Here is a 25,831-nt window from a genome sequence, read left to right as displayed (position 1 = left end):
AGGAATGCCTTGTGAAAGAGCAAAGCTGTGGGTGGACCCCAATGCCACTGAGAACTGAGGGAACACCATGATGTCCTACAGGTTGGGCACTCCTTGGGGGAAGGTCAATACCAGGACGGCAGGCATGACAGCAGCATATCTACTGATGCCACGGGGGCAGCCAGGGAAGCAGGAAGGAGACTGGCCCTGGGAACGCTGGAACATGTTGGGTCCAGGGATGCTGTAATACCTGAGGATGATGTCTCTGGCAAAGGGACTGTTGCCCGGCAGCCCCAGAGACCCACGGAGGAGAGGCTGCGAGGCTTTGGAGAAATTGAGAACTCCCTATGGATGCTGCCTGGAGCCTGGTCCCCTACACAGAAGCTGCCTCACTCACCAAGGTCTGAAAGGCTGCGTACTTCATGAGGTCATTATCCAGGTCACGGAAGGTCATCACTCGGTTGACCTGGATGCTGCAGGAAAGACGGAATGTGAGGAGGAACCACTGGCAGAGCCAGTGCCAGGAGTGCTGCCGGGCCACCAACCCAGAGCCTCGTAGGCAGCTGGGAAGGACCAAAATGGGGAGAAAACGTCTAATAAAATGGGAACCCTGGGATGGAGCCCATCCAGAGACATCTGGATCTCCCCTGGGGGGCAGCACCACTGGAGATGGTGTGTGGCACGGTGCCTGCCTCCTGCCAACTTCATATTAATTTAACATACCTGGGAGGGGCCGCCACCTGCAAAACAAAGTCTTCCTCCTGTACTTCTTCCAGGTCCGGAATAACAGGAATATCTGCAATGAGAGGAGAAGCCCAAAATGTCAGCAGCACGAATGGGGGGGATCGTGCCTGCTTCTCCACTGGCTACTTATCACCCTCAACGTGCCGGCCACAGTTAGGGCTACAGGCTTTGGGTAGAATGGACACAATGGTCTCTGGCCGCTAGGACCCCAGTCTAGGGCTGTGGCACTGAAGCAGAGGTGTGCGTGGGAATCAAAGGTGGAACTTCAACAATTGCCAAATCTCAGGCTTTACCCCAGAACCTGCTGGACTAGAATCTCCTAGTGGGGTGGGGCTCAGGCGTCTGTATTTTTCCCTAAGATTTCTTGGGTGATCCTGACGTTTGCTCCAGGTTAGAAGCCACTGGCGTGGCTCTCTAAGGAGAAATGTAAAGAAATGAGAAGAAAGTCCCAGACAGCACTTGGGGAAGTGTTTTTATTAGAGGAGAGAAAAGAAAAGAGGAGCTGAATGAACCTGGCGTGGTCACAGACAGAGGAAGTGGGAAAGTGTAGTGTCACGAGGTGGATGTCACCATGAGTGCACCTCCTCATGACCAAGGTTCACACCTGCATCAGCTCGTCCTAGTCTTTGCAAGTGTCACAGCCCTGAGCCTGTATCTGAAGGTCACTTTACACCTAATGATGTGACCTGGCTTCCCAGCAGTGCGTCCAGGATCAGAGTCTCCATTTACCGGGTCTAATATAGTCAACAACACTGACTCTAAAGATGACACTTCCCTTGCTGTCTCTTGGACATTCTCCTCCTCTGAACTCTCCACATGACACAGACATACAAACATAGGAAGAGACAACGAGGCCACTCCCTCTGTCAATCTAACAAAGTCATGCAAGTGGAGAAACAGAGAGACAGCACATCACTTAATCGTGGAAACTTGCTTATGACGGCAGAAAAATCATCCATCTTCTCCTGGGGACAACCTAACACCTTAAATAAGTACTGCCTTCTCTCAGTGAGTATCACTGACTGGTAGAGGGGCTTTCTTTGTTTTAACCAGTCTGCATAGAGAAAAAAAGAGATGGGGCAGAAAAAAAGGCCAAGCAGGGAGAGATAGTCCTGGAATTCCCAAACCAACTGCAAATATTAAAAGGAGGAAAAATTCCAGAGAGGAGAGAGCAGTGAAGACACCCTTCGTTTTTGCCCAAGGACTATCTTTGTTTTAACCAGTCTGCATAGAGAAAAAAAGAGATGGGGCAGAAAAAAAGGCCAAGCAGGGAGAGATAGTCCTGGAATTCCCAAACCAACTGCAAATATTAAAAGGAGGAAAAATTCCAGAGAGGAGAGAGCAGTGAAGACACCCTTCGTTTTTGCTTCCAAGGACTAAATTTAAAAAAAAATTTTTTTTTTTTTTTTTTTTTAAGAGACGCAGAATCATTCCAAGAACAGCTGGGAAGACCCTTGCCACTTTCAGGCTATTCATTATTTAGACTTTGCGATGGTTCCAGTCAAGCTAAGCCCGAGTATATAAATGTCAGTTCCCAGCCTGGCGTCTTTATTATTGCTTCCAATGGAGGGGTTACAGATGCCATACCTGGAAAGAGAGACAGAAAGCATGCAAGGGAGAGACGGAGACAGAGAAAATAAGACAGAGAGAAAGAGACAGGCAGAGAAAGAGAGTGATTAAAGGGATGAAAATAAAAAGAAAATGCTGATAGGGAAATAAAGCAGACACAAACACCAGCCCCGAAATAATGAATCACATTCAGCAAGTCCTCTATCTAGAAAGACGCAGTTCAGAGCTTAGATGATATCTCTACCCTGCTAGAGAATTAGAGATGGAATTCTCTAATTTTCTATTTCTTATGCTAACAGAAATTCAGCTTGCTCGTCCCTGTTCACTCCGAGTGAAGAATACAGTCCACGTGAGGGCTGCTGATGGCACCGTCCCTGAGTCCAGGCCGAGAGGGCTCCTAGGCTGGCAGGACTGCACCGGCTCTGCAGTGGGGCAGGGCGGAAGCTGGCCGTGCCATGCGCCATCAGCAGTGTGACAGGTCTGGGGTGAGGCAGTTAGCTGCTCCTGGCTCTCCTCGGTGTGAGGCCCAGCCTGAGATGAATATTCAGAAGTTGGTAAGAAAATGCTCCCTGCTGTGCTCAGGGCTCAGGACAGGGTCTTCCCCAAGTCCCCTCTTGCTCTGCAATGTCAGCATTTGGGTCCTGTCAACTCTGCCCAGCTTCTCCCAGCTCTGAGGAGCTGCACTTCTGCCCACTATCCACTCTGAGTCCCCGTGGCTTCCCTGTTTGTCCCCACCCCCCTCCTCCAAATGCGCACGAAGGAGCGTGGGGCTGGCCCATCTGTGACAGAGCGGAGGTCAGCTCGGGCCTTGGCAAAGGGGCCGCTCAGAGCGGCACTGGCGGGGCTGGCCACACAGTGGGACTTCTCTCTAATTGGAAGCCTGGTGTCCAACAGAAACCGGTGAACTGCCTGAGCGGGACCAAGCCAGCGATGACAGCCAGGCCAAGGCAGGCTGGAGCGTTTCGGTGCAGTGACAGCTTGAGCCATCGCCGCAGAGCCTGGCCATCCAACTGCCGGCCCCAGTGGAACAGGTGGCCGTCGAGCAGGTTTTGGGCAAACTTCAAAGAACTTCCTAATTTTACAGTCTCTGATTTACAATCACAGACAAGTGCTTGCTTATGGGTATATATAACATGTTCCCAGGAGTTTCCGTCCTCCTCCTCTCTTCCCTTCCTCCCACCCCTCTCTCTCATACACACACACGTAGGATGACCCAACCTAGAAAGAGAAAACGGGCTTGAGAAATCAATCCGCTTCTTCACAAAATTACCTGCATGGAATGATCCGGCCCTGCCTGCAATCAGTGACGGCTACTTGACCTGCAAGCCTGAACCGGTGACCTAGTGTCTGATTCAGGGTGTCAAGCTTAACATTCAAAAGCAACAATTTTAATAGAGACAGTAAGAGGAACAAAGAAGTATGCTCTAGGACTACTGAAAAGCAGCCACTATTTAAAAAAATTCAATAATTATGTTAACTTTAGTTTCATTTTCTTCGATGCTGCTGATAATAAGAACATTAACAGAAACAATGGGTTACTTAAGCATATGGGTAGGACTCCTGTCCAGTGGCTAAGAGTGCAGGCACTGGAAGCATTCGAATCCTGGCTCTCCCGTGTACTAGCTGTGAGGCTTCATCCTCTCTGTGCCTCAGTTTCTGCAGCTGTAAAACGGGGAACATAACTACACCCACCTCACAGGGTTGCTGTATTACATGCGATCATCTAAAATATCAAGCACTATGCTTAGTAAGTAATAAGTATTCTATGCTATTCTTATTCGTTTAACAGATAAAACATTGAGCATGCAGAGAAACTATATGGCTCTACCGTCATTTTCTCATTTAATCCTGCCCAGTTGTCACCATCTTCCAGATGAGAACCCTGAGGCTCAGCAAGATGAAGCAGCTTGCGTGAAGTGAGTCATTAAGAATGGACAGAGCAGGCTCCCAGCTCCGGTTCAACTGCACCCCTCCCAAAAAGGCTGTCCCCACCCCTGCCCAGAGGCTTTCTTTGCAAAGGTCCAGTGACTTCAAAGACGCCTCTACTAGTGGAGAGGTGAGACAACGGCCCATAGTTGGGACAACTTTCGTTCTGCCTGAGACCCAGTGTCCTCTGTTCTCAGGTGTTTCTCTGTCTCCCAATAACCATAACTAAGCGAAGTGTCTCCCTCACCATACGGCCGACTGGCTACTTCCCTACAACAAGGCCAAATGGTGCAGAGAGAAAAATGGACCGACACTGGAGACCCGGTGACTCCATCCCCGCCGTCCGTATGGCACCAAACCAGCTGCGTGGAGAAGGAGGGGAACGGACGCTTCGAACGGCCCCAGGAAAAGGGCCGGCGAGGCAAAAGGGCTGAGACGTCAGTGCCGCAGCAGCGGGTGCCCTCATCCTTCGTTTCAGCTCCCCCAGACAGCGCCCCCTGCTGACCGGTTACCCGCTGCTCTCTCCCAGCTCAGACTCCTTAACAAAACGGGCCTTCCCTGCTCTTTGCATTTGCTCCCGGCCTCTCACGTCAGCCAACTCACTTGCCTTTCACCTGCTTCTGTGTCCCACGTGTTGCCCAATTAGCCACACTGTGGGGAAATTGCATTTGTTCACTTGTTCGTTCGTTCATCCATTCATCCTTGAAGGGATGAATGGAGCAGCCCCTCTGTGAAAGGCACCGTGCTAGGAGGTGCCAGTAACAACAGCAGATAAACCCGACATGAGCCCTGTCTTCCTGCAGCACCAGTGTAATGGGAGATAGCAATGAACACAAATAAATGTGCTGCCTGTAAATTAAAACACACACTGTGAAGGGAGCTCAGCAGACGCTGAGACCAAAATAACAGGGAGACCCAATGTTTTCTCTTTAATGGCAAAAGTAGTATCATATGTGGTAATAAATTCAAATGCTGTAGACAAGTTTAAGATGAAAAATGTCCTTTCCTTATATGAATCCCAGCCGTCTCCCTAGAGGTGATCACTATTAACCATTTCTCATATATGTTTACTGAAAAGAATTTCTGCATACACAGCAAATATGTCCTTTTAAAAATGTTTGCAAATGGCATCATGTTACGTATCCATTGTTTTACAACTTTTCTTCTTCTTTTTTTTTTTTGCTGTACGCGGGCCTCTCACTGTTGTGGCCTCTCCCGTTGCGGAGCACAGGCTCCGGACGCGCAGGCTCAGCGGCCATGGCTCACGGGCCCAGCCGCTCCGCGGCATGTGGGATCTTCCCGGACCGGGGCACGAACCCGCGTCCCCTGCATCGGCAGGCGGACTCTCAACCACTGCGCCACCAGGGAAGCCCCAACTTTTCTTTTTCTTAAATTATTTTTTGGCTGTGCCATGCGGCATGCGGGATTTTAGTTCCCCGACCAGGGATTGAATCCATGCCCCCTGCAGCGGAAGCATGGAGTCTTAACCACTGGACCTCCAGGGAAGTCCTGCGACTTACTTTTATCTGTCCTTTTCAATGTACACGTGCATCTTATTCTTTTAAATGACCATCTAGTTTTCTATTGAATGGATGCTGCATAATGCCCTTAATTCAGTCCAGAGAGGATCTAACTCAGGATTTTGGGGGGGGGTGGAGTGTCGAGTTAGGGAAGATCTCTGAACTAGGACAGGGCCACTGAAGGATAAACAGGACTAAGCCACGCAGGGGACAACGTGCACAAAGGCGCTAGGAGGTGAGGAGGAACTCGCTAAAAGGGTGGCGTGGCTGGCGTGCAGGGCCCAGGAGAGAGCAGCTCGGGGCGAAGCAGGAGAGAGGGCGTCGGGTGCCAGGTGAGGAAGGACCTGCATCAACCGGCCAGGAGACGCCTGGGTGCCTGCTATAGGCAAGACCTCTTTGGGGGCATATTAGGGGCAAACCAAGATGGACTCAGCATGGAAAAGTTGCAAAGGGAGGCTCTATACATGAATAAAATGATGATAAGTGAGCAGAATAAGGAAAATGCACATCCCTTCCTTTGTGAGTCATCTTGGAACCCAACAGGCAGAATTCAGAGCTTCCTACTCTACCTTTCCACAATGCTTTATATTCAAAGACACAGGATGGACCTGATTACTTTGCTGTAGGTAGAGCAAGTGAAATTTGCCCTCGGCCTGCCTCCTAGATGCTGAACTAGTGGAGGGTGAAGACCACGTCCCAGTCACTCCTGCATTCCCAAAGATGGGCAAACTAAAGGACAACTGAACGGAACTGGATCAATAAATGCCCCTCAAATCTGCAAGTCACACACATGGACGGGCCATGTCCATCTTCTCTGTATCATTCTAGTTATAGTATAAGTGTTACTGAGTCCCAAAGTTGCCTAGGCAGGATTCATTTCGCAAGAACAACCAAGAGCAATCCTTAGATACATCCTGGATTTGATGACATCACAGCAGAGGCTTTGCCTCACTTGAGAGCTGCAAGGCCTCCTGGGAAGGGCCTGTGCATATACAAGAAACAATGGAGGAGTGGGGACAAAGTTACAGAGGAAGAGTCATCCAAATTGGGTCCATATGGACTGCTGGGCTTCCATCCTGAGGCTGGGCCACACTGCTCTTCACCCTGGGCTTCCTCTTGATCTCTAGCGTGCCCCACTCCATCATGCCACCTTCTGGGAGCCCCCAGTAAAGGCTTGTTAATGAACAGCAACAGCAGTAAGAGCTAATTCCAAAGAGAGAGGTTGCCAACCGGAAAACTCATCAAAATACCAGCATACTAGCCTGCCAACAGACCTACCAACAAACCAACTACCAGATGAAACCACAGAAATAAATGAGGGGTGCTTAAATAGTAGAAATAAATAATAGAAACATGTGGGAACACCAGCAGGATCAATTACAACTGGTTTCAAAGATGCGAGAAGCTGCCACTTGCCCTGAAATGCACACATTGCAGGTAATACCATCACACCCGCACACTAAAATGCTAAGTACCCAGGGAAGTCCCAGAGGGATCCTTTTCTGCCCCTGTGGCTTGACAGCAAGAAGCCTGCCTGCCTCCTGCAAAGACCCTGGCCCCAGATCTCTGCAACGTATTCTATGATAGCCTGCCTTCACATCTAGCTGTTGTTGGCTTGTTTTGGTACAAGAACAGAAAGTGATTTCTTAGATCAGGCTCCGCTTGTAATGAGTACACCCTGAGCATTACTCGGGCTCTTTCCCCGGTGCGTAAGTCTTCCTGCAGAGGAAGGAGAGAACGAAGGAGTCACCCTGATCCAGCCCTCGGTCCCACCCAGGCAAAGATGGCTCAGGCAGGGAGCCCCTCCTCTCTGTGTCCCTTTAGGTTCTACTCTTTGCTGATTTTCTTGGTTGGGGATTTCTGAATGGAATTTTCTGGTCGTGGCCAGAAGGGTTTCTAGAGAGCTACATAAAGTCTCTTCTAATTCCAGCACTTTCGGACCTTGACGCCTTAGTAAACGATACCAGGGGCTGGCCTACCTTGTCAGGTTCCTCCGGGTGCTGAATGATGACATCTGCCCCTCTCGCTTCACCCACTAACTGCGACCCCCACGGCAGAGGCCCCATGCAGTCCCACACCACCTCTTCCCAGAGCTGTTCCCCCGCCCAGTGCCCTGGCCACAACAGAGCACTCGTGGGCTGCTGAGGGCTCACATCCACCCTGCATAATTCACAGCCACATTCAATAACCCACCTGAAAGAGGCCTGGACACGCTGTGGAGGGACACCCCAAGAAGAGCAGTCCAGACAACCCCCAATGTTGCACTCAAAGTCAACAGACTCTCAGCAGAGCTCGTGAGCGAAAGGAAAGAATGTCCACGTTTCCAAGAGATGGCAACTTTACACCCGAGATCATTATAATGTTTCTCTGCAGCTGCAAAACTTTGTTTTACTGAATGCTGTTACCTTCTGCATCACGTACGGGGAATTTTAAACAGGCAAATGGAAGAAGGTCTGATTGAAGATGAAGTTAAATGAAAGAAATTGGTCTCATTTAGCACATGACAGGATTCATCTGTGTTCCCAAGTCCACTGAGGTGGCATCATGGGCGTTTCATATTCATGAGCTGCTGCGACACTGTGTCCCCTCATTTACAAAGAGCCGTGTTCAGCAAATTCTGTCCCTGTGGACACTCCATGCATTTCATGGTCTTGTCAGAGAGACATCAAACACTCCAGTAACCAAATACCAGAAAATGGCTTTAATTAGTGGATCTCAATCGTATAAATAATTTTTTTTTCTAAGTGAAAAAATGGAGAAATTTTTTAAAGGGAGAAGAAAAGGGGAAAGTGGTAGGCAACAGGCTTCCAACACCCGAAGGAACAAGGGAAAGGGATGGTCTCAGAGGGGCTCCTGGGCCCCTGCACTCCCCGGACGGACTGGGGTTCCGGGGCAAAAATGTATCTGCAGGTCCCTGGCGGGTCTGCTTTATGAGGACCGATCCCCGGCGATTTCACCTGATCCAGCCGGGTCACTGGGAGGGGAGAGAGGCAGCCATGGGAGAAGCGTCTGAAAACTGTGATGCTGCTGGCCAGAAGGTCCACTGCAGGGACTGAGAAACAGGACTGATCACGAGCAAAAGGTGCCCAAGCAGGTCTCTGAGGAAGCGAACGACAGGGGCAGGAAGATGTCCGTCCTGAGGCGCTGGCTTGGGTGGGGGGCGGTTTATCTATGTCCCGTACGTTGAGATGTCTCCATGCTCCTGCCAAACCCACCCCCTCCTCCTGTTGCTGCGGAAAGAGATCCCCGACCTCAGGAAGAACATCGAAAAGATGTTCTCCCAGCGGTTGATCCTCCCAGCCACCCACGCTGTGGCCACTCTTCTGGCTGACGACAGGCTGGACGGGAGGGCTTGGACTGAGTCCGTATCTGACACAAGCCGGGCCTCAGGGGGTGTGGTGCTGGCTGGGTGGTGGGCAGACAGGAGGCTGTGCTGAGTGGTGACTCAGCTCGTGGTCTACTGTGGGTGTGCAGGCCCGGCCTCAGCATATTACCCACAGAGGGGTGGTGGCACTCTCCGGAAGGAGCATGAGTGCAATACCCTAGGATGCGATTTGCCCCATCACCCCACGCAGTCCACCAGGGGCTGTGGAAGAGTCAGTATTGACCGCGCAAAGGTTGTCAGCCAGGACTGACCCTTTGGAGCAATTCAAAGGCAGTGCTCACGGGAGGCAAGCACAGCCCAACAAGGGTTCTCCATAGGGAAGGACCCTGTTCAGCCCAGGAACCTGACACTGGGAGGACCCTGGTGTCATGCACTGGAGTGGTCTCTAGGGAACAATCGCACAGTGGTTACCAACAGTTGAAGGAAACGAAGAACAATGAACAGGGACACTCCCTGCCACCCCAAGAGCTCTCTGGGAGCTTCGTGGCAGTTCCAGCTTTGATCCGTAGAGATGTGTTAAGGATGAGGGCGGGTAAGCGACTTCAAAGGTGACTAGGAATGAAGTGGCTGGAAGGAATGGAAAGTGAGGAACTCTCCACTCTCTTCAATAGGGCCCAAGATCAGTGATATGGTATTAATGTGACAGAGAGCACCTTCTCAGAGCCGCCAGATATGCCTGGTTTCTGTGTTAGAAACCAGGCATATCTGATTCTATTTCATCCTCTCTGTGTTATGCTGAAAAAAACAAGACAAACTACCCTGCTTTTATTCTAAATCCTTAGGTTTTGTATTTTTTCCTTATATATATTTATTACAAAAATGCTCCTTTGATCAGTACCAGCCGTGACTCTGCCACATACAGAATGCTTCTGAGCGGTTCCCTCCTCGCAAGGCCACTGCCGGTGACAGCCAGCTGGTTTTGATCACAGCCATTCCCAATCGGATTTTCATAAGATAGATGAGGAGTCTTACTGCTGCTCTCTCTCATCAGATGAGAAACAGAGGGGGAGGGGGGGACGGGTCCTGAGGGAATGGGGCAACAATCAAGGGCTGCCGGGTTCTTTCTCTGTCCCTCCGCTGCAGCAATTTTCAAAGGCATTTGCCTCGGGCACTTTTAAATGATGGTGTCTCAATTCTGTAATCATCTTTCAAGAGCTTCCTCTTAAAGGGTCTTTTAGGTAAACCCAGTCCGTCAACCACACTTATGCACTCAGGAATCACATTCCCAGTATGTGTCCCCCCGCGTGTGTGTATATATATAGGCGAGTACACACATGCACACACCAAACATCTGGGCATTTTTAGAAAGCTGGGAGGACCTGAAGCTGGAAAGGAAGACCTACCAGTTGGCCATATCAAGTTCGTCTCTCGCTAGGGTAAGAGGGTCCCCTATCACCGCTCCCCTGGATTTCTGCTATACCTAGGCTTTGTTATCTCCGGTTCTTCTTTAGATACTAATCCCCATGTGTTGGAAGGAAAGACTTCAGTTGAGGTCTAAGTGATGCGATGAGTCCAACCTCAAACAAACAATCATGCCTGTCCCTTCCTGTCTCACCTAAGCACTACCTGACCGTCAGACTTCAAGATGAGTGAGGCATCACGACCATTTGCTTGGAGAGCACAGTCCCCAGGCCACAACTTGCTGTGTTTTGGGTTACAAAGACTATTTGGAGCAACTCTACAAATCCACCTGTCTTTTTTGTGTGTGGCAGAGAACGCTATGCCTCTTCTCTATACAGTACCCATCACTTGAAACAGATATCCTAAAGCACTGAGCCTCTCTTTCTAGTCACATAAAAATCTGAGTCTAAGATGTCCCTGGGCAATGGTTCTCATCAATATGGCCTCATCTCCTCTCTGCCCTCATCCACCACTCCTTTCACAGCTGTGCGGAGAAGTACCCGTGCCTCTCCCCAAAGCTGGACCACGGCTCACCGTCACATCTAGGACCATCTCATGAAACTAAACGGGATTAGCTTTGTCCTACCCTGATCCTGTCTTCCATATTCAACAGGGACAGAATCCAAGGAGTTACAGAATAAATACAAAGATCTCTATAACTATTTCAGGGAGATTTAACTCTCTTTTACTTTTGTCAGTGCTTAATGTCGGATGATTTATTATTAACCACATTCCTCCAAACCGACTACAGCACGATGGAATGCTGACAGAGCTTTCTCTGTGCTCCTGGAGGAAGGTTAATACAACCTGCTTCCTTTACGATGCGCGTGCACGTGTGGTGCAGGACGTCTGTGTCATGCTCCCCACTCTTCCTCTTCAGATGGGGACATCCCAGTAAGCTGCTCACGTGAACAAAGAAAATGGAGTCCCAGAGAGGTCACTGTCAACCACGTTTCGGGCAGAGATGTTTGTGACGGAAAGCTTGAAAGGCTGGTGTGACCCAGAGATTGTAGGGGCCCACTAGGGGCCGAGAGCACTCTGTTCCAGCTCTGCCAGCAGAACAGGAGGTCTGGTCAACGCTCTGGGCTGGGCTTTGCAGCTGGACCAGGGTGAGGTACGGAACGACTGAGGTGACAAAGCAGAAAAACCAAAATGTGCTCCAAGCTTAACTCCATTTTCAGAAGCTCCCCTGACACTCTGCCTCTTCAAGAGGCAAGAAGAGCACAGCCAAACCAGTCTCTACTATGTTTGCTGAGCTAAGTCATTCCATCCCATCAGCTCTTAGATACCTACTCCATGATGGTGTATGCTTGTCCCACGGGAGGGGCATGGGACCCTGAATTACCTCCTGCAAAAAACAACTGCAAGTCAAAACAACTTTTCTTCCTTCATTAAAGAAACTTCTGGCAAGTGCCCTGTAACTCCTCCAGCATCTCACTCACTCTGGGGCCAAACCCACACTGGGGAGTAAAGAAGTTGCCCTTGGGGCTCCAAGAGTCTACATCTACTAGAGTTCATTTTTCTTTTGCTGCCAGGAATGTGGCCTTAACTGTCTATCAAGGAAGAACTGAACCCAGATTCCTGGTCCACAGAGCTGTACTAGAGGGTGCACCTGATTAGGAGTCGGAAACCTGGGTCCCAGATCTGCCCCTGATTTGCTGACCATGTGCAGTTACTTGTCAACTCTTGTCCCAAGTTTCCTCATTACCAAAATGAGGTGCCTTCTATCTCTACGACATCCTTATTTCTAGGCTGTCCATTCCCATATACCTAGTGATAAAAAAAACCCCAAAACACCTGTCATATTTGCCTATGGAAGTCTTTCCAAATGTCCCAGCCACAGACATGGCCTACAGGTAAAGCGCACCAAGTCCTTTGTTTAGAGAATCACTGTACAGAAAGTTCATTTTCTATACTAAAATGAACCTGCACAGAGTCCACCTGTGGCCCATGATGACCTCAGCTCAGTACTGGCACCATGATCCAACACCCCTGGCTGGGGCTCTTTGACGTTCCATGCAGTCTTTTGAGTGTCCCAAGTCTCTGTGATGTCAGTTTGTTCCCTCAGCTGTGTCTCAAAGCATTGCGCTGGTGGGAGAGCTCCAGCCATAGCCCGCCATGGCCCAGGGAGTGCCCTGCGGGGTCTCTGTTCTTCCAAACTTCCCATACTCCCCGCTACTCACCCTGACACCTGCACAAGCCCAGTGACACTCCTTCCTCTCCCCTTAAAATAGGCTCTCCTCTCCAAAGGACCCAGAAGAGAATTCATTATCTAAAAGCAATGCCAATGGATTCGATAGAAAAGAAAGCATAACATGAAGGAGAGGCGTGGCCCAACCTGAAGATTCTGCTCCTTGTCGCAGAGCCCTAACTAAAGATCTGGTCTCTCTGGCTTTTCTCTGCTCCGCCTGGATGTTGCTGCCAAGACTTCACGGGGAAAGGATCAGCAGAGCTGAGGATAGGGGCCAGTGGGTTAACCTGAGAATCAGGAAAGGGTAACAAATCTGCAACAGGGCAGTGGGAATATGAGTGGAGGCAAGCCTCCTGGATAAGCAGGCTTGAGAAACGAACCTAACACTTTGAGAGCAAAGAGGAAGGTGGTGAGAACAGGTGATCATGAGTCACAAAGGCCACATCCCAACTCCAGCTCCATCACTTACTAGCAGTGATGTCCTGGAGCAGCTCATGCTGGCTAAAATTTTTAGGAATTTCGCATGCAGGTTGTTAAACATAAACATTATTAAAGATTAAATTATACATGCTTATAATTAAATAAATTATATTAAAAACAAAGGTAATACTCAAAACTCACCACTTCCTAAATTCTACTACATTTTACTTTGCCTATGCTCTTGAAATTATTTACATCCAATGTACCTGTATGATGGAAACATACTGGTGTGCTACTGTCCATCTCTTCCCAGTTCTGTGGTCACTGATGTCATGCTGGGAGCTTGAAAACAGCCCTTGTGGGAGCATTTACACCACAGAAATTGGCAAACCCTACCAATGAGGACTTTTTCTCCCCCGGAGAGCTGGTTGTTAAATATTTCCCAGCACATCATTGCTTACTAGCCATGTGACCTCTGTGAGCTACTAAACATCACAAAACTTCAATTTCTTCTTCTGTAAAAGGGTGATGATCACAGTGTCTCTTCAAAGAAATGTTGTGAGGATTAACTGAAATATTGCAGGTAAAGCAGCACAGGGCCTGGCTCTTGGTAAACACTTACAAACATTAATTATCAATACTATTTCCTATAAGAAGGACTTCTTTTTCAAATTTCATACCCAGTATCCTACAAACAGAATGAAGCTTAACAAGGCACAGAGAGGGAGGCAAAGGAACTAGGTTTGGGTACTACCTAATAAGTCCAGTGTGCTGCAGTAAGCTTAAGGAAGGGAATGCCAGCATAACGGAACATTCATACTAAGCAAGAGAAAAGAATTGAGATATCAGGGTTCCCATTTATCTGCACTTAAAGAATTCTTTTCACTTTCTCTTTCTCCACGTTAAAACTGCTTGGGCCAATAGTGACTGCTGCTTGCAGGAGAACGGATGCAGGATAGGGTGGAAGGATTAAGCAGGCAATGAGAAAGAGCCCGAAAGAGAGTTAGAAAGCCCGGAGACAGAGATGAACGGGGAGAGGGGTGACAGCAATATTCCACTACATATAGCATTTTTCTAATTCCACTGACAGTCTAGCATCTCACATCTCATCCAGCCTCATTGCTTGGCTGTGTTCAGCCACTTTTACCTATTTTCCCTGTTGACATGGATAGAAAATTGAGCAATTACCCTTAAATTTGGAGCTCTCAGATCATCCAGATTGCTACACTTGCAGAATTAAGTCCCCAATTGCCCCTGGCTAGAAGTGGCTCAACTCAGCCTGTCCTTTAGGAATTTCACACTTTTGGGTTGGCCATAGGATTTATCACTCCTAAGGTTTTAAGGTATTCGATTCTGGCACACCTGGACCCCAGGATGCAAAGAGCACAGCCCTCTCCAGTGGGGAGGTGGCATGCCCCAGAGGCACTGGGAGATGCCAGGAAGAGGGAGTTATAATTCCACCTGGCAGTCCTGGGTTACACCAAGATGCAATGGTTATAGGCAAGAAAGAGCTAATCCTTTTTTTTAAGCTTCTGTTTTCAGAGACTTTCCACGTTTTTAAAGCCACTATTTCGGGGGTTCACAAGTTCTTTCTTAACTTGACTTTACCTCAGAGATAAACTTTTTGAAAGTTGAGTCCACATCTAATTGTGTTTTTAGAGATGATCTCAATCTGAATACTGTTTACCTTTTTTAAAGACAAAGAATTTCTTTTCTCCCATTTGTGTGCCTCTCAGTGCTCCTTTTGAAGTTTCACTTTCCATCCAGAGTTCACTTTCTGAGAGCTGGATTTTAGAGCTGGAAGAGACCAAACAGGCCTGGAAACACTTCTGGCGTCAGAGAGATGACAGGACTTTGTGCCTCCTGTCTCCTCTACCAGGGTCCTCCCAACCCCCAGCTTCCACACTCCTTTCGCTGGCAACAATTATTTATTTATTTTTGGCCACGCCGCGTGGCGTGCGGGATCTTAGTTCCCCGACCAGGGATCAAACCTGTTGCCCCCTGCATTGGGAGCATGGAGTCTTAACCACTGGACCGCCAGGGAAGTCCCTGCTGGCAACTTCTACTCTTCCTTCAAGTCGAAGTTTGAAAGTCACTGCTTCAGAGTGGCCCTCCCTCAGTCCCCAACCCCAAACAGGTCTCCACGTTATTCTCCCTCATGGCACTCCAGACTCTTCCCTCAGTGGACTCAATTGCAATTTGTCCTTACTTATTTAGTGTGTGACTATTTGATTAGTCCCCATATCCCCGACTAGACTGTAAGCTGTACGAGGGCAAGGACTAAGAATGGTTTGTACACCATCATGTCTCCAGCGCCCAGCTCCAAGCATCACACATAGCAGGTATTCAACAAATGGTGGTTAAAGGAATGAGTGAATGAATGACTTGCCCAATGTCGCCTGTAGAGACTGGGTTCACTCCTATTCCAGATCCAATGTTCTTTCTCTAACATACAACCTTCCATGACAGAAGAAGCCTGAAGGCCTAGGGCAAACTAGAAACTTGATTCCAAGAATAGGAATGGATAATTAAGCCACTAAAGGAAAGATCCGTTTTGCCATCCTACAATTTTGGGACCCTGAGGTCATTCGGGGGCTCTGGCTGTCCATTATTCTTAGCTGTTCTCCAGAACCACGAATCCCAACTTGCCCGAAGCACGGTGTCAGCTCTAGCTGTGAGCAAGTCTACCTAGAATCAGCAAATTAGATGATTGGCAATCTTCAAACTTCATGAAAGGCAGTTTACGTGGGGATGTTGACTATCTGTAGTTGAGAATGGACCAGACTCAGGGCTTAATTCTGCAGAAGCAGCTTCCCTCCTGGTTACGGTGAATGAACCCCTTATTCATCCTCAATGTGGCGTCGCTCCTCATGCCAGGCAACTTATCTTGGAAGGCTGTGCACATGTCTCTCTGCCTCTAACCTAATCCTATCCAGCCTTCGGGACCCAGGCAAGTTCTTCCTTCTTCCTGAAGGGCCCTCAGCCTACAGGGATTGCTCCCTCTTCTGACCTCACAGCCCTTAATAACATAAATCACCAATACAGCAACAACTACTTGCTACCTTTGTCACTCAGTACACTGCTGTCTAAGCTATTTAACCCTTGTAATGCTGTCCATCTTTCATGTTTTGTCTCCCCAACAAAGTCCTGTGTTCCCCTATAGGAGAGCCCTCCAAGGTGTTAGGAAGGATTTGCAAATCCCTTCCCAAAGGCCTAATCCAACTTGCAGATGCATTTTGTCCTGTTCATAAAGTGATATTTAAAAATTCTGTCATTTTTTGAAATCTGAATTTGAAAACTTTCAGGTCATGCCATCTCCCCTCCAAGCTCACCACAGGCCCCACCATTCTTTATAGTTGAAAACTTCTGCTGTTTCAAGTGTTTATATTACCTGCCTGGCCCCTAAAAACATTTGAGCTCAGCATGCCTCGGTCTTGCAAACAGTCCCGCTGCCAATACATTCCAGTTAACCAACAGATCCCCCAAACCACCCCCTACATGGCACTTACTCTTCACTTCTCGTTCAAAAAACACACCCGATCTCAACAGCTCCTTCCTTCTTCTGTTTCTCTGTTCTCTTCCCTCAGAAGCCCGAGGGGTCAATGGATGGGAGGAAGTGCTTCTCTTCTCTCCCTCGGCTTCCTCCCCAGGGAAAAAGAAGCACCATGTATCAAGAGTGATCCAGGGCGCTTCCCTGGTGGCGCAGTGGTTGAGAATCTGCCTGCTAATGCAGGGGACATGGGTTCGAGTCCTGGTCTGGGAAGATCCCACATGCCGCGGAGCAACTAGGCCCGTGAGCCACAACTACTGAGCCTGCGCGTCTGGAGCCTGTGCTCCCCAACAAGAGAGGCCACAACAGTGAGAGGCCCGCGCACCGCGATGAAGAGTGGCCCCCGCTTGCCGCAACCGGAGAAAGCCCTCGCACAGAAACGAAGACCAAACACAGCCAAAACTAAATAAATAAATAAATTTAAAAAACAAAAAAAACAAAAAAAAACAAAATAAATTTATAATAAAAAAAAGAAAAGTATTTCCTACTAGAGGATCCTAAAAATATTTGCCCATGTTTTCCACTAGTATTAGGATTTTTTTTCTTTTTAATCTTTGCTTCTTTTTAATTTTCTTTCTAGAATTTATTTTGGTGTTTCAAGTGTGGTAGGCCAGCTTTATTTCTTTCTCCAAGGGGCTAATTGTCTCAAAGTCACACGTGCCGCGGAGCGGCTGGGCCCGTGAGCCGTGGCCGCTGAGCCTGCGCGTCCAGAGCCTGTGCTCCGCAACGGGAGAGGCCACAACAGTGAGAGGCCCGCGTACCGCAAACAAAACAAAACAAAAAAGAAGAGGAGGAAAGAAGAGCGGGCATTTCTCACTAGGTCAGAGAATCCTGGAGGGCAGGGGCTGTCTCACTCATCACCATCGGCATGGGAGCAGCACGAGCCACAGGAGGCGCTGCGTGAAGACCCCCTGGCTCTCCTCAGTGGAACTCACCTCCAAGGCGCTGGGAGGAGGCCCTGGACCGTGGCTTCTCATCTCTGTTCCTGGAGATTCATCTTTTCCTTTGAGATGACTCGTCAATCGCCCAAGCCCACCAAGTACCAGAAGACGATCAGTCTCTTCCCAGGTGAGAATACTCCTCACTGATGACCTCAAGGAAACTGGATGTGATTTTATTAAGGGAACCAGCAGGTTCCCTCACAGGTGCCCAGAGGTCTGTTTAATGTCACTGCTGAATGAGCGTCCATGGATGGTTCAGGACAATCATTTCGTGGAGTCTCCCCACCCACTGGTTATTCTAAGTTCAAAGGAGCAGCCTTAACTAGCCAACCAAGTAATTCCCTGAGCAAAGATAATTCTAGAAACTAGTTATATGTAACATATGATTCCTATTGCATAATGGATTCTAAACATTCACATACGGTGAAATGGACTAAGTCGAGTGTGAAGTGGAACATATGAACTGATTTTCCACTACAGGACTCAGGCATAACTGCATGGAAAACAGATTTATGCCAGGGAAGAGGCATACCTCCTAGAAGGTAACGTCAAGTGCACTCTGACAAGAAAGGGTTTTATGCGTCAAACCTCTGGAGCCAAAATAAAGGCCAATTCACAAATTTCACATTCCAAGTTTGTGAAGGGGAAAAGAATAGTAGGGGTATTCCCTGAAAACAGTGTCTTTCTTCTCCCCTTCCTTAATGAAATTGTATTAAGCATCCCGCCAGTAATGCCAGCACGCTATCTTACACACCTGGGAACTGACATTGACACAACCAACCTGTGCAAGGAGATGCCAGCACAGCGGAGGGTTGTACCATTTGTTACAGCTCAGAGGCCAAGAGCAAGGACTCTGGAGCCAAGACCTGCATTCAAAGCCTGGTGCTGAGCTATGCTGCGTTAGTAATAGAGTGGTGAGCACAGCTGCCTTCCAAATCCTGATGCTGTCATTTACTAGCTGTGTGACTTTTGGCAAGGTTACCTTTCTTTGCCTTAGTCTGCTCATCTTTAAAATGGGGATAACGAACAACTGAAATGTCCTTTAACAGATGACTAGATAACCAAAATGTGCTATATCCACGTATTATCAATAAAAATGAACAGGGTAATGATACATGCAACCAGCTGGATGCATCTCAAAATCATTCCAGTGAGCGGAAAAAGCCAAACACAGAAGCATACATACATATGATTCAATGTAAATAAAATTCTAGAAACTACAAACCACTCTATCTTGACAAAAAAACAGATCATAGTTGCCTGGAGACAGGGGCAGAGGAAGGGTGGACTGGAAAGTGGCATGAGAAACTTCTGGGGGTGATGGAAATGTTTTGTATATTGGTGGTGGTAGAGATTTAACTGGGTATATACATGTATAAAAATTCACACTGTGTACTTTGGATGCAGTCTACTGTATGCAAATTAGAACTCAGTAAAACTGATTTAAAGGAACTTTCCCATAGATTTGTTTTGTGAATTAAATGAGAAAAAGAAACATACTACACAACGCGGTAAATATCTGGTAATACTGGTGATGGCAGTGATGCTGGTGGACACCACGGTATGACAGCAGAGTGTTTGTTCCCTTGAGAGTCAGAAGATCAGAGCTTCCCTTTGAGTCCTGAGATTCTATATAATAATCTATAAACCTCAATCTCTTAACACATCAAATGGCAGGTTTGGACAAGGTGGCCTATAGAGTTGCTTAAAAGTGCAACAATTTGGGACTTCCCTGGTGGTGCAGTGGTTAAGAATCCTCCTGCCAATGCAAGGGACACGGGTTCAATCGCTGGTCTGGGAAGATCCCACATGCCGCAGAGCAACTAAGCCCGTGCGCCACAACTACGGAGCCTGCGCTCTAGAGCCCGCAAGCCACAACTACCGAGCACACGTGCTGCAACTACTGAAGCCCGCGCACCTAGAGCCTGTGCTCCACAACAAGAGAAGCCACCGCAATGAGAAGCCCGTGCACCGCAACGAAGAGCAGCCACTGCTCGCCACAACTAGAGAAAGCCCATGCGTAGCAATGAAGACCCAACATAGCCAAAAATAAACAAATAAATAAATAAATTTACAAAAAAAACCCTGCAACAATTTGATTCTAACGTGATGATGTCACAATGGCGGCCAGCGCAACCTTCTAATAATGCATCTGTGATGTGTGCAAACTTCAGTATTCAGAGGGTTTTGCTGTAATATTTAACAGGTACTCCTTGAAATGGAGCACGTTCACACATTGAAAAAAAAGGGAGAAGGTGGGATTTCAGGGGTCCTTTGAGGGGAGCTGGAAAGAGGCCCAAGGTGGGGTGGGGAGAGGTGTGGAGAAGAGTCCCAGCTGAATACACCTTCTGTAGACCATGAATTGAATGAGCACCTCAGGTTCATCGGCATCACAATTTCCAAGCACACTGCGCCTTAACCACCAAACAGCTCTGTTCATGTCTGGCAGGGACCTGCCTCCTTGAGTCCAGGGAACATCCTCCTGGGTGGTTGCCCTGCTGCCCTATGCAACCAATGGCTGAAGCAACAGAGCGTTTGTGAGGACAGGCCAACCCAAAGGGTGGCAGTAGCCACCAATCACTGAGCATCACGGCTGCCAGTGTAGCACTGGCAGAGGACATCCTAGGAACACGTCTGGGAAAGCAGACTCCGGTAAAAGAAGTGCAGGATACCATGTTGAACAGGGCCACTGGGAATTATTAGTGGGTGGAGAAGTTTGGCAGCTGAGAGGAATTTAGAGAGCAGAGCTAAGGAGGAATATCTGGCAAAAAGAAATGAGCTTGTCAATAAGAGATAATGGAAAAGCGAAGTGCTGAAGAACGATGGGAGCAGCGGGCCCAGGAGCTCTTACTAACTCCTAGAGTGCAGGCTGAATTCCTGACCTCCAGAGACTCCCTTTCTACCTTCAAACCCCTTTGGAAGGAGATGAGGCAGAAGTACTCTTGCACACAACTCCCCCTCCAGTCTTCAATCCTGGCTTTGGAGGCACTACAGCAGGGTTGTCAAACTTCAGTGTGCGAAATATTTATCCAGGAAGCTTACTTAAATTAATGCAGATCCCTGGGCCCCAACTCCAGCTTCGGTTTTGTGGGTGGCCTGGGAATCTGTATTTTAACCACCATCCCAGAATATTTCACGATTGTCCTATACGACCCTTGCCCTAATCCTGTGAAGTAGCTAAGGCACAGAGAATCATCCACGTTCTACAGATTTAATTCTCTCCTCCACTTTGTAGTTGCAAGCAAAGGTTATTTAATAGAAGGCTTTGGGACTCCACTTCTAGCCATGAGAGAATAACTGTTAGCAGACTTGCCTTCCTGCTATAAACAATTAGAAAACTGGAAAAAATACAAGATACAACTGTTTTCACACAGTGAACAAGAGGTAGCACAGAACTGTGATCCCCAAGGGGAGGGAAACAAATGAAGTGGGCCCTGCAGTCACCCTGGCTTCTGCCCAGAGATGCTTCCTGGACACTGGCACAGGGGTGGGGAACCCCAAGTGGAGCATGGGGAGGGAGGTCTGGCTGAGCTGAGGAGACAGAGGTCAAAGTTTAGGGGGCTAAGGCAGCTGGAATTTGAGAAGCCACCTAGGTGTCCATCAGTAGATGAATGGATAAGAAAGATACGGTATATATATATACAGGGGAATATTACTCAGCCATTAAAAAAGGGAAATCTTGCCATTTGCGAAAACATGGATGGACCCGGAGGGTATTATGCTAAGTGAAGTAAGTCAGACAGAGGAAGACAAATACCATATGATCTCACTTATGTGCGGAATCTAAACACCAAAACAAACACAAAACAAAAACTGACTCACAGATACAGAGAATAAACAGGTGGTTGCCCGAGCAGGGGTGGGTGAGGTGAAATAGGGGAAGAGGATTAAGAGGTACAAATTTCCACTTATAAAATAAATAAGCCACAGGGAAGTAATATACAGACAGCATAAGGAATATGGTCAGTAAAACTGTAATAACTTGTAATGGGGATAGATTTATCGTGAAGATCATTTCATTAATGTATGCAAATGTCAAATCAGTACATAGTACACCTGATCCAGCATAATATTGTACATCAACTATATTTCAATTTTAAAAAAAGAAAAGAAACAATGGCTACAATTATCTGTATCTGATGAAAACCATAAATGCACAGACTCAAGAAGTTCAAGTAGGATAAACTCAAAGTAAACCACAACAAGCCACATCATAACCAAATTGCTGAAAATAACAAATAAGGAGAAATAAGTCTTAAAAGCAGGAGAAAAAGACATACTGCATACAGGGCAACAAACATAAAGGAGGACCACTGACCTCTCGTCAGACACAATGCAAGCTAGAGGACAATGAACTAAGTATCTAAAATGCTAAAAGGAAAAACAGAGTTGCCAGCCCAGACTTCTGTATCTGGTGAAAAGTAAAGACATTTTCAGACAAACAAGGCTGAGACAATTTGTTGCCAGAGGACCTGCTCTTCAAAAAAGATGTTAAACGAAGCGCTTCAGGCACAAGGAAAATGATACAAGATGGAAACTGAATTGTGCACAAAGGAATAGTGTGGAAATGGTAAATACGTGGGGTAAAAAAGAGGCTTTGATCATTTAGGTCTTTAAGATAACCTCCACTCTAGTAGGTTTCTTGTAAAAAGTACACACAAACTTTACCTTGTCTCTTGAGTTCTGAACACAGGTTTCGGCTGTGACATGGCTGCTGGACATGTAAGCGCTGTTTCTCCCTCATTACAGTGTCAGCCTTTAACTGGCTACTGTGTGTTGTGCATGAGAGATGCAAAGATAAATAAGACACAGTGTCCACTATCAAGGAGCTTAGAGCCTGGTTGGAAGAACAAACAAGCCGGTAAAGAATTAAAGTGTGATAGTCACTTAGCTCTGTGACCATGGGCAACTTAACCTCTCTGTACTTTAGTTTCCTTAACTATAAAATGGGGATAATAATAGTACTGCCTCATAGGGTTGTTGTGAAATGAAACGCTTTAACATCTATAAAGTGGTGGGACAGTGCCTGAGATATAATAAACACCTGATAAGTATTAGCTATTATTGCCGTGGTGGTGTATTACAATGGACATTTGCCCAGGAGGTTGCCGGCGCAGAGAAAGAACATCAGACTCAGAGAAAGGGTGGGATGGAAGGGAAGACATTTCAGAGGAGGTGATGCTTCCAGCTGAGTTTTGAAGGACAAACAGGATTAGTGGATACAGAAGAAGGTGGAGTATTCTAGGCAGGGGCAGTAGCACTTAGCAAGGCTCAGAGATGCAAAACAAAAGGCTAGGATGAGGCCACAGGGGATGTTTCCAGTAAGCCTGCAGCAAATGGCGCCTTAACTGTAGCTCAGGAAATGCTCTGGGACGTCTCCGGAAGCCCTTCTGACTTCCCCAAGGACATCTTACCTCCTCCATCATCTGATCCATCCAGGCTCTGCTGTCTGAGGCGGTGACTGCCCCCAAAAAGAAGGAAAGGAAAGCAGAAAGTGAAAACCCTATATTGTTATTGCTTCCATTCTCTCTCCTAGATGAAAATGCTTCTGGACCCACTCCCCTCCACCACCTTGGTCAGACTTGATTTGGCAGCTGGTCTGCCATGTACGGCCACACAAGCCATGGGGTGCTACATCCCACAGGCAGCGTCACACCGACCGTGACAGGATGCTCCACCCACCCCGCAGCTATGAGATCCATGGCCCTACCTTCCCATTCCATCTTCATCTAGAAACCTTCCTTCTTTCTTTTTGATATAAGTCTTAGGAGAAGGGGCTAGGTTTAGAAGGCTGGAGTTGCTTCTGCCCATCTGCATCAGCAAAGCAGAACCCATGGGTCAGTACTCTTGATACCTGAACATACAATTCTAAAAACCACGCAGTGGGAGATACGACATGGGCATCAATGCCAGAGTCCAGCCCTTCAGCTGAGGAAGCCGCATTAACCGAACCCTTGACTAGTGTTCCTAACTCCAGCCCCAGCCCATGGCCAACTTCCTGCTGTCTGTCTTTGAATGCTGTGTTCAATAAAGGCTGAACCGATGAGGACCACCCAGACTGCACTGTTGACTATGGTCACCACAGGATGTTGTAAGAATACTGGAAACATACTCTTCTATTTCTTCAGAAGCCCTCCTTCCTGACCTGAAAAAAAGAGAGACAAGGTTTATGAGAACCCTCTAGTCTCCTGCACTGACATGGCATGCTGGAGGGGGGTTTCAAAAGTGGGAGCAAATTAGCATAACCCAAGTGCTTTATCTGTCTGGATTCCTCTTTATATAGACCAAGGCCCACAACCAATGTAAGAAAATTACAGTAATGCCTTCCTATGGCCTTATTTCAGCATGACTCCAAATTAAATTGTTGAGCTTAAGTGCAAGTTGAGTGAGAAGCTCAAAACTCAAAAGGGTATAGATGACACGGTGCCTTCCTTTCAACAGTTAACTGACCAATTTACAGAGCACTTTCTTAGGACTGAGGCCTTGGGTCTTATTTGAAGCTGCTGTGCTAACATGTGTAGCTTCCCGTGAGCAAAAGGGGACGAACTAGCCGCTCAGTTCAGGCCTGACTTTCTGTCTCCTCCACATGAAGGACTGGAAGGCCCTGTGAGTGATGGTGGGCAAGTAAGACGTTCCACGAGCAGGAAGTCTGTTTGCACAGTCGCTATGTGAGGTCCTGGTTCCCCAAGCTGAACGTGTGTAAGAACCATTTGGGAAGCTTGTCAGACGTGGAGATTGCTGGACCCAGCAACGAGAGATTTCTGGAACAGTTGGTCTTGGGGGGGAGCCCAGGAATATGCATCTTAAACAAATTCCCAGTAATTCTAATCCAAGAGGGTCACTACTGATACTCTGAGAAACACTGATCTTAAGTCTTCTAAATGAGATCGGCTAAACACTGAAGATTTTTAAAATTGGGTGTGGGTTACAAGGAGATGACTTTCCCGTATGTGTGAAAATTTCTGTGATAACAGAGTATTTGTTTTCTATGAATTCTTTTAAGTCAGAAATCAATCACCATGATGATCAAGGGCAAAGGGTGGTGGCAGCATCATAATGGCCGGCAGGAGGCCGAGAAGGCCTCCCCGTAAGTTGGTTGGCAACCAGCACTTTCCGCAAAAGGCAAATAATCCCCAAAGAGTAGAATCATAAACCTAAGTCTAAATAGACTACTTCCCATGAAAGTTAGACTATAACTGTGCTGTGAAGAAAGGAAGATACACAGTAAAAGAAGGGAAGGAGGGAGGGAGGGAAGCAAGGAAGGAGGGAGGGAAGGCGGGAAGGAGGGAGGGAAGGAGGGAAGGAAGGCGGGAAGGAGGGAGGGAAGGCGGGAAGGAGGGAGGGAAGGAGGGAAGGAGGGTAGAAAGGATTAATTTTGGCTGAAGTCAGGGAGGGGGAAGTGAGTAGGTAGGTAAAGTTGGAAGAACAGTATGGAACAACTCTGAGGGGACCTCCTAGGCTGCAGTTTTTGACTCTTAAAGGGCCAACTGAAGAGACAGAGCAACTACTAGGGGTAGGGGGGCGAGTGGGACCTTCAGGGCAGCAGGTGGGGCACAAAGGTAAACTGCATTGGGTACCCAGGGCATCCCCACCGTGGTGATGGCAGATGACCCAGGTTTATGACCTGTTCTAAGTCAAAGTCAAAGGAATCCTGAACGCAGCACCCGCCCCGGCCCCCGCTGCCAGCACGGCTGCCTTCTGTCTGTGTGGAGGGGAGGCTCTGCTCCCGGCTTGAGTTCTCAGGGACCCACTGCCTCTCACTGCCCTGGTGAGGCTGAACTCTGAACCCACTGTCCGAATGAGCCAGTCCTATGTCACTAGCGGCAGAAGAGCTTGGATGGAAACGGGGGTCACAGAAGAATAACGGGATTCAAGAGGCTGGGCAGCCTAGGCTGGCGCCTTCCTGTTGTGCAGAAGGGGCAGCTCCCTTTCTGACCACCCTCGGCAGGTAGGACAGAATCTTTCCTTCCTAAGTCACGTGCCGGGGCAAAAGGAGCGGTGATTCTGTCTGAAGGAAACAATAATGACAACACTACTCTTCCGGGGGAAGGCTGATTAATTGCCATTTATCCACTCATCATCCGAACAGGGGCTGAGGTCCATCTTCAGCAAAATTGCCGCTGAGCCCACAGCCTGCTCCCTGTCCCCCTGGGGGGGGGGGGGCCCGGATCCCCCCCCGCCCGGGGGACACCCCCCAAGGGGGGG

At 48.1% G+C, this 25,831-nt stretch overlaps 1 protein-coding gene across 1 annotated transcript in view; it reads right to left on the bottom strand.

Moving 5' to 3' along the window:
* The window catches only part of IFT43 (intraflagellar transport 43), a 90,254-nt gene that overhangs the window by 608 nt on the left and 63,815 nt on the right, over nt 1–25,831 (bottom strand). The window contains exons 4-7 of the mRNA XM_007459757.1: nt 23,739–23,771; nt 23,041–23,087; nt 703–775; nt 377–452 (exon numbers count right to left, since the gene is read on the bottom strand). Of these exons, the coding sequence (XP_007459819.1) occupies nt 377–452; nt 703–775; nt 23,041–23,087; nt 23,739–23,771 (229 nt within the window). The remainder of the gene's footprint in view (nt 1–376; nt 453–702; nt 776–23,040; nt 23,088–23,738; nt 23,772–25,831) is intronic.

The sequence above is a fragment of the Lipotes vexillifer genome, unplaced genomic scaffold (assembly GCF_000442215.2).
Source record: "Lipotes vexillifer unplaced genomic scaffold, Lipotes_vexillifer_v1.1 scaffold39, whole genome shotgun sequence".
In the NCBI taxonomy this organism is placed as follows: Eukaryota; Metazoa; Chordata; class Mammalia; order Artiodactyla; family Lipotidae; genus Lipotes; species Lipotes vexillifer.
This window is presented reverse-complemented; position numbering and strand designations above follow the sequence as displayed.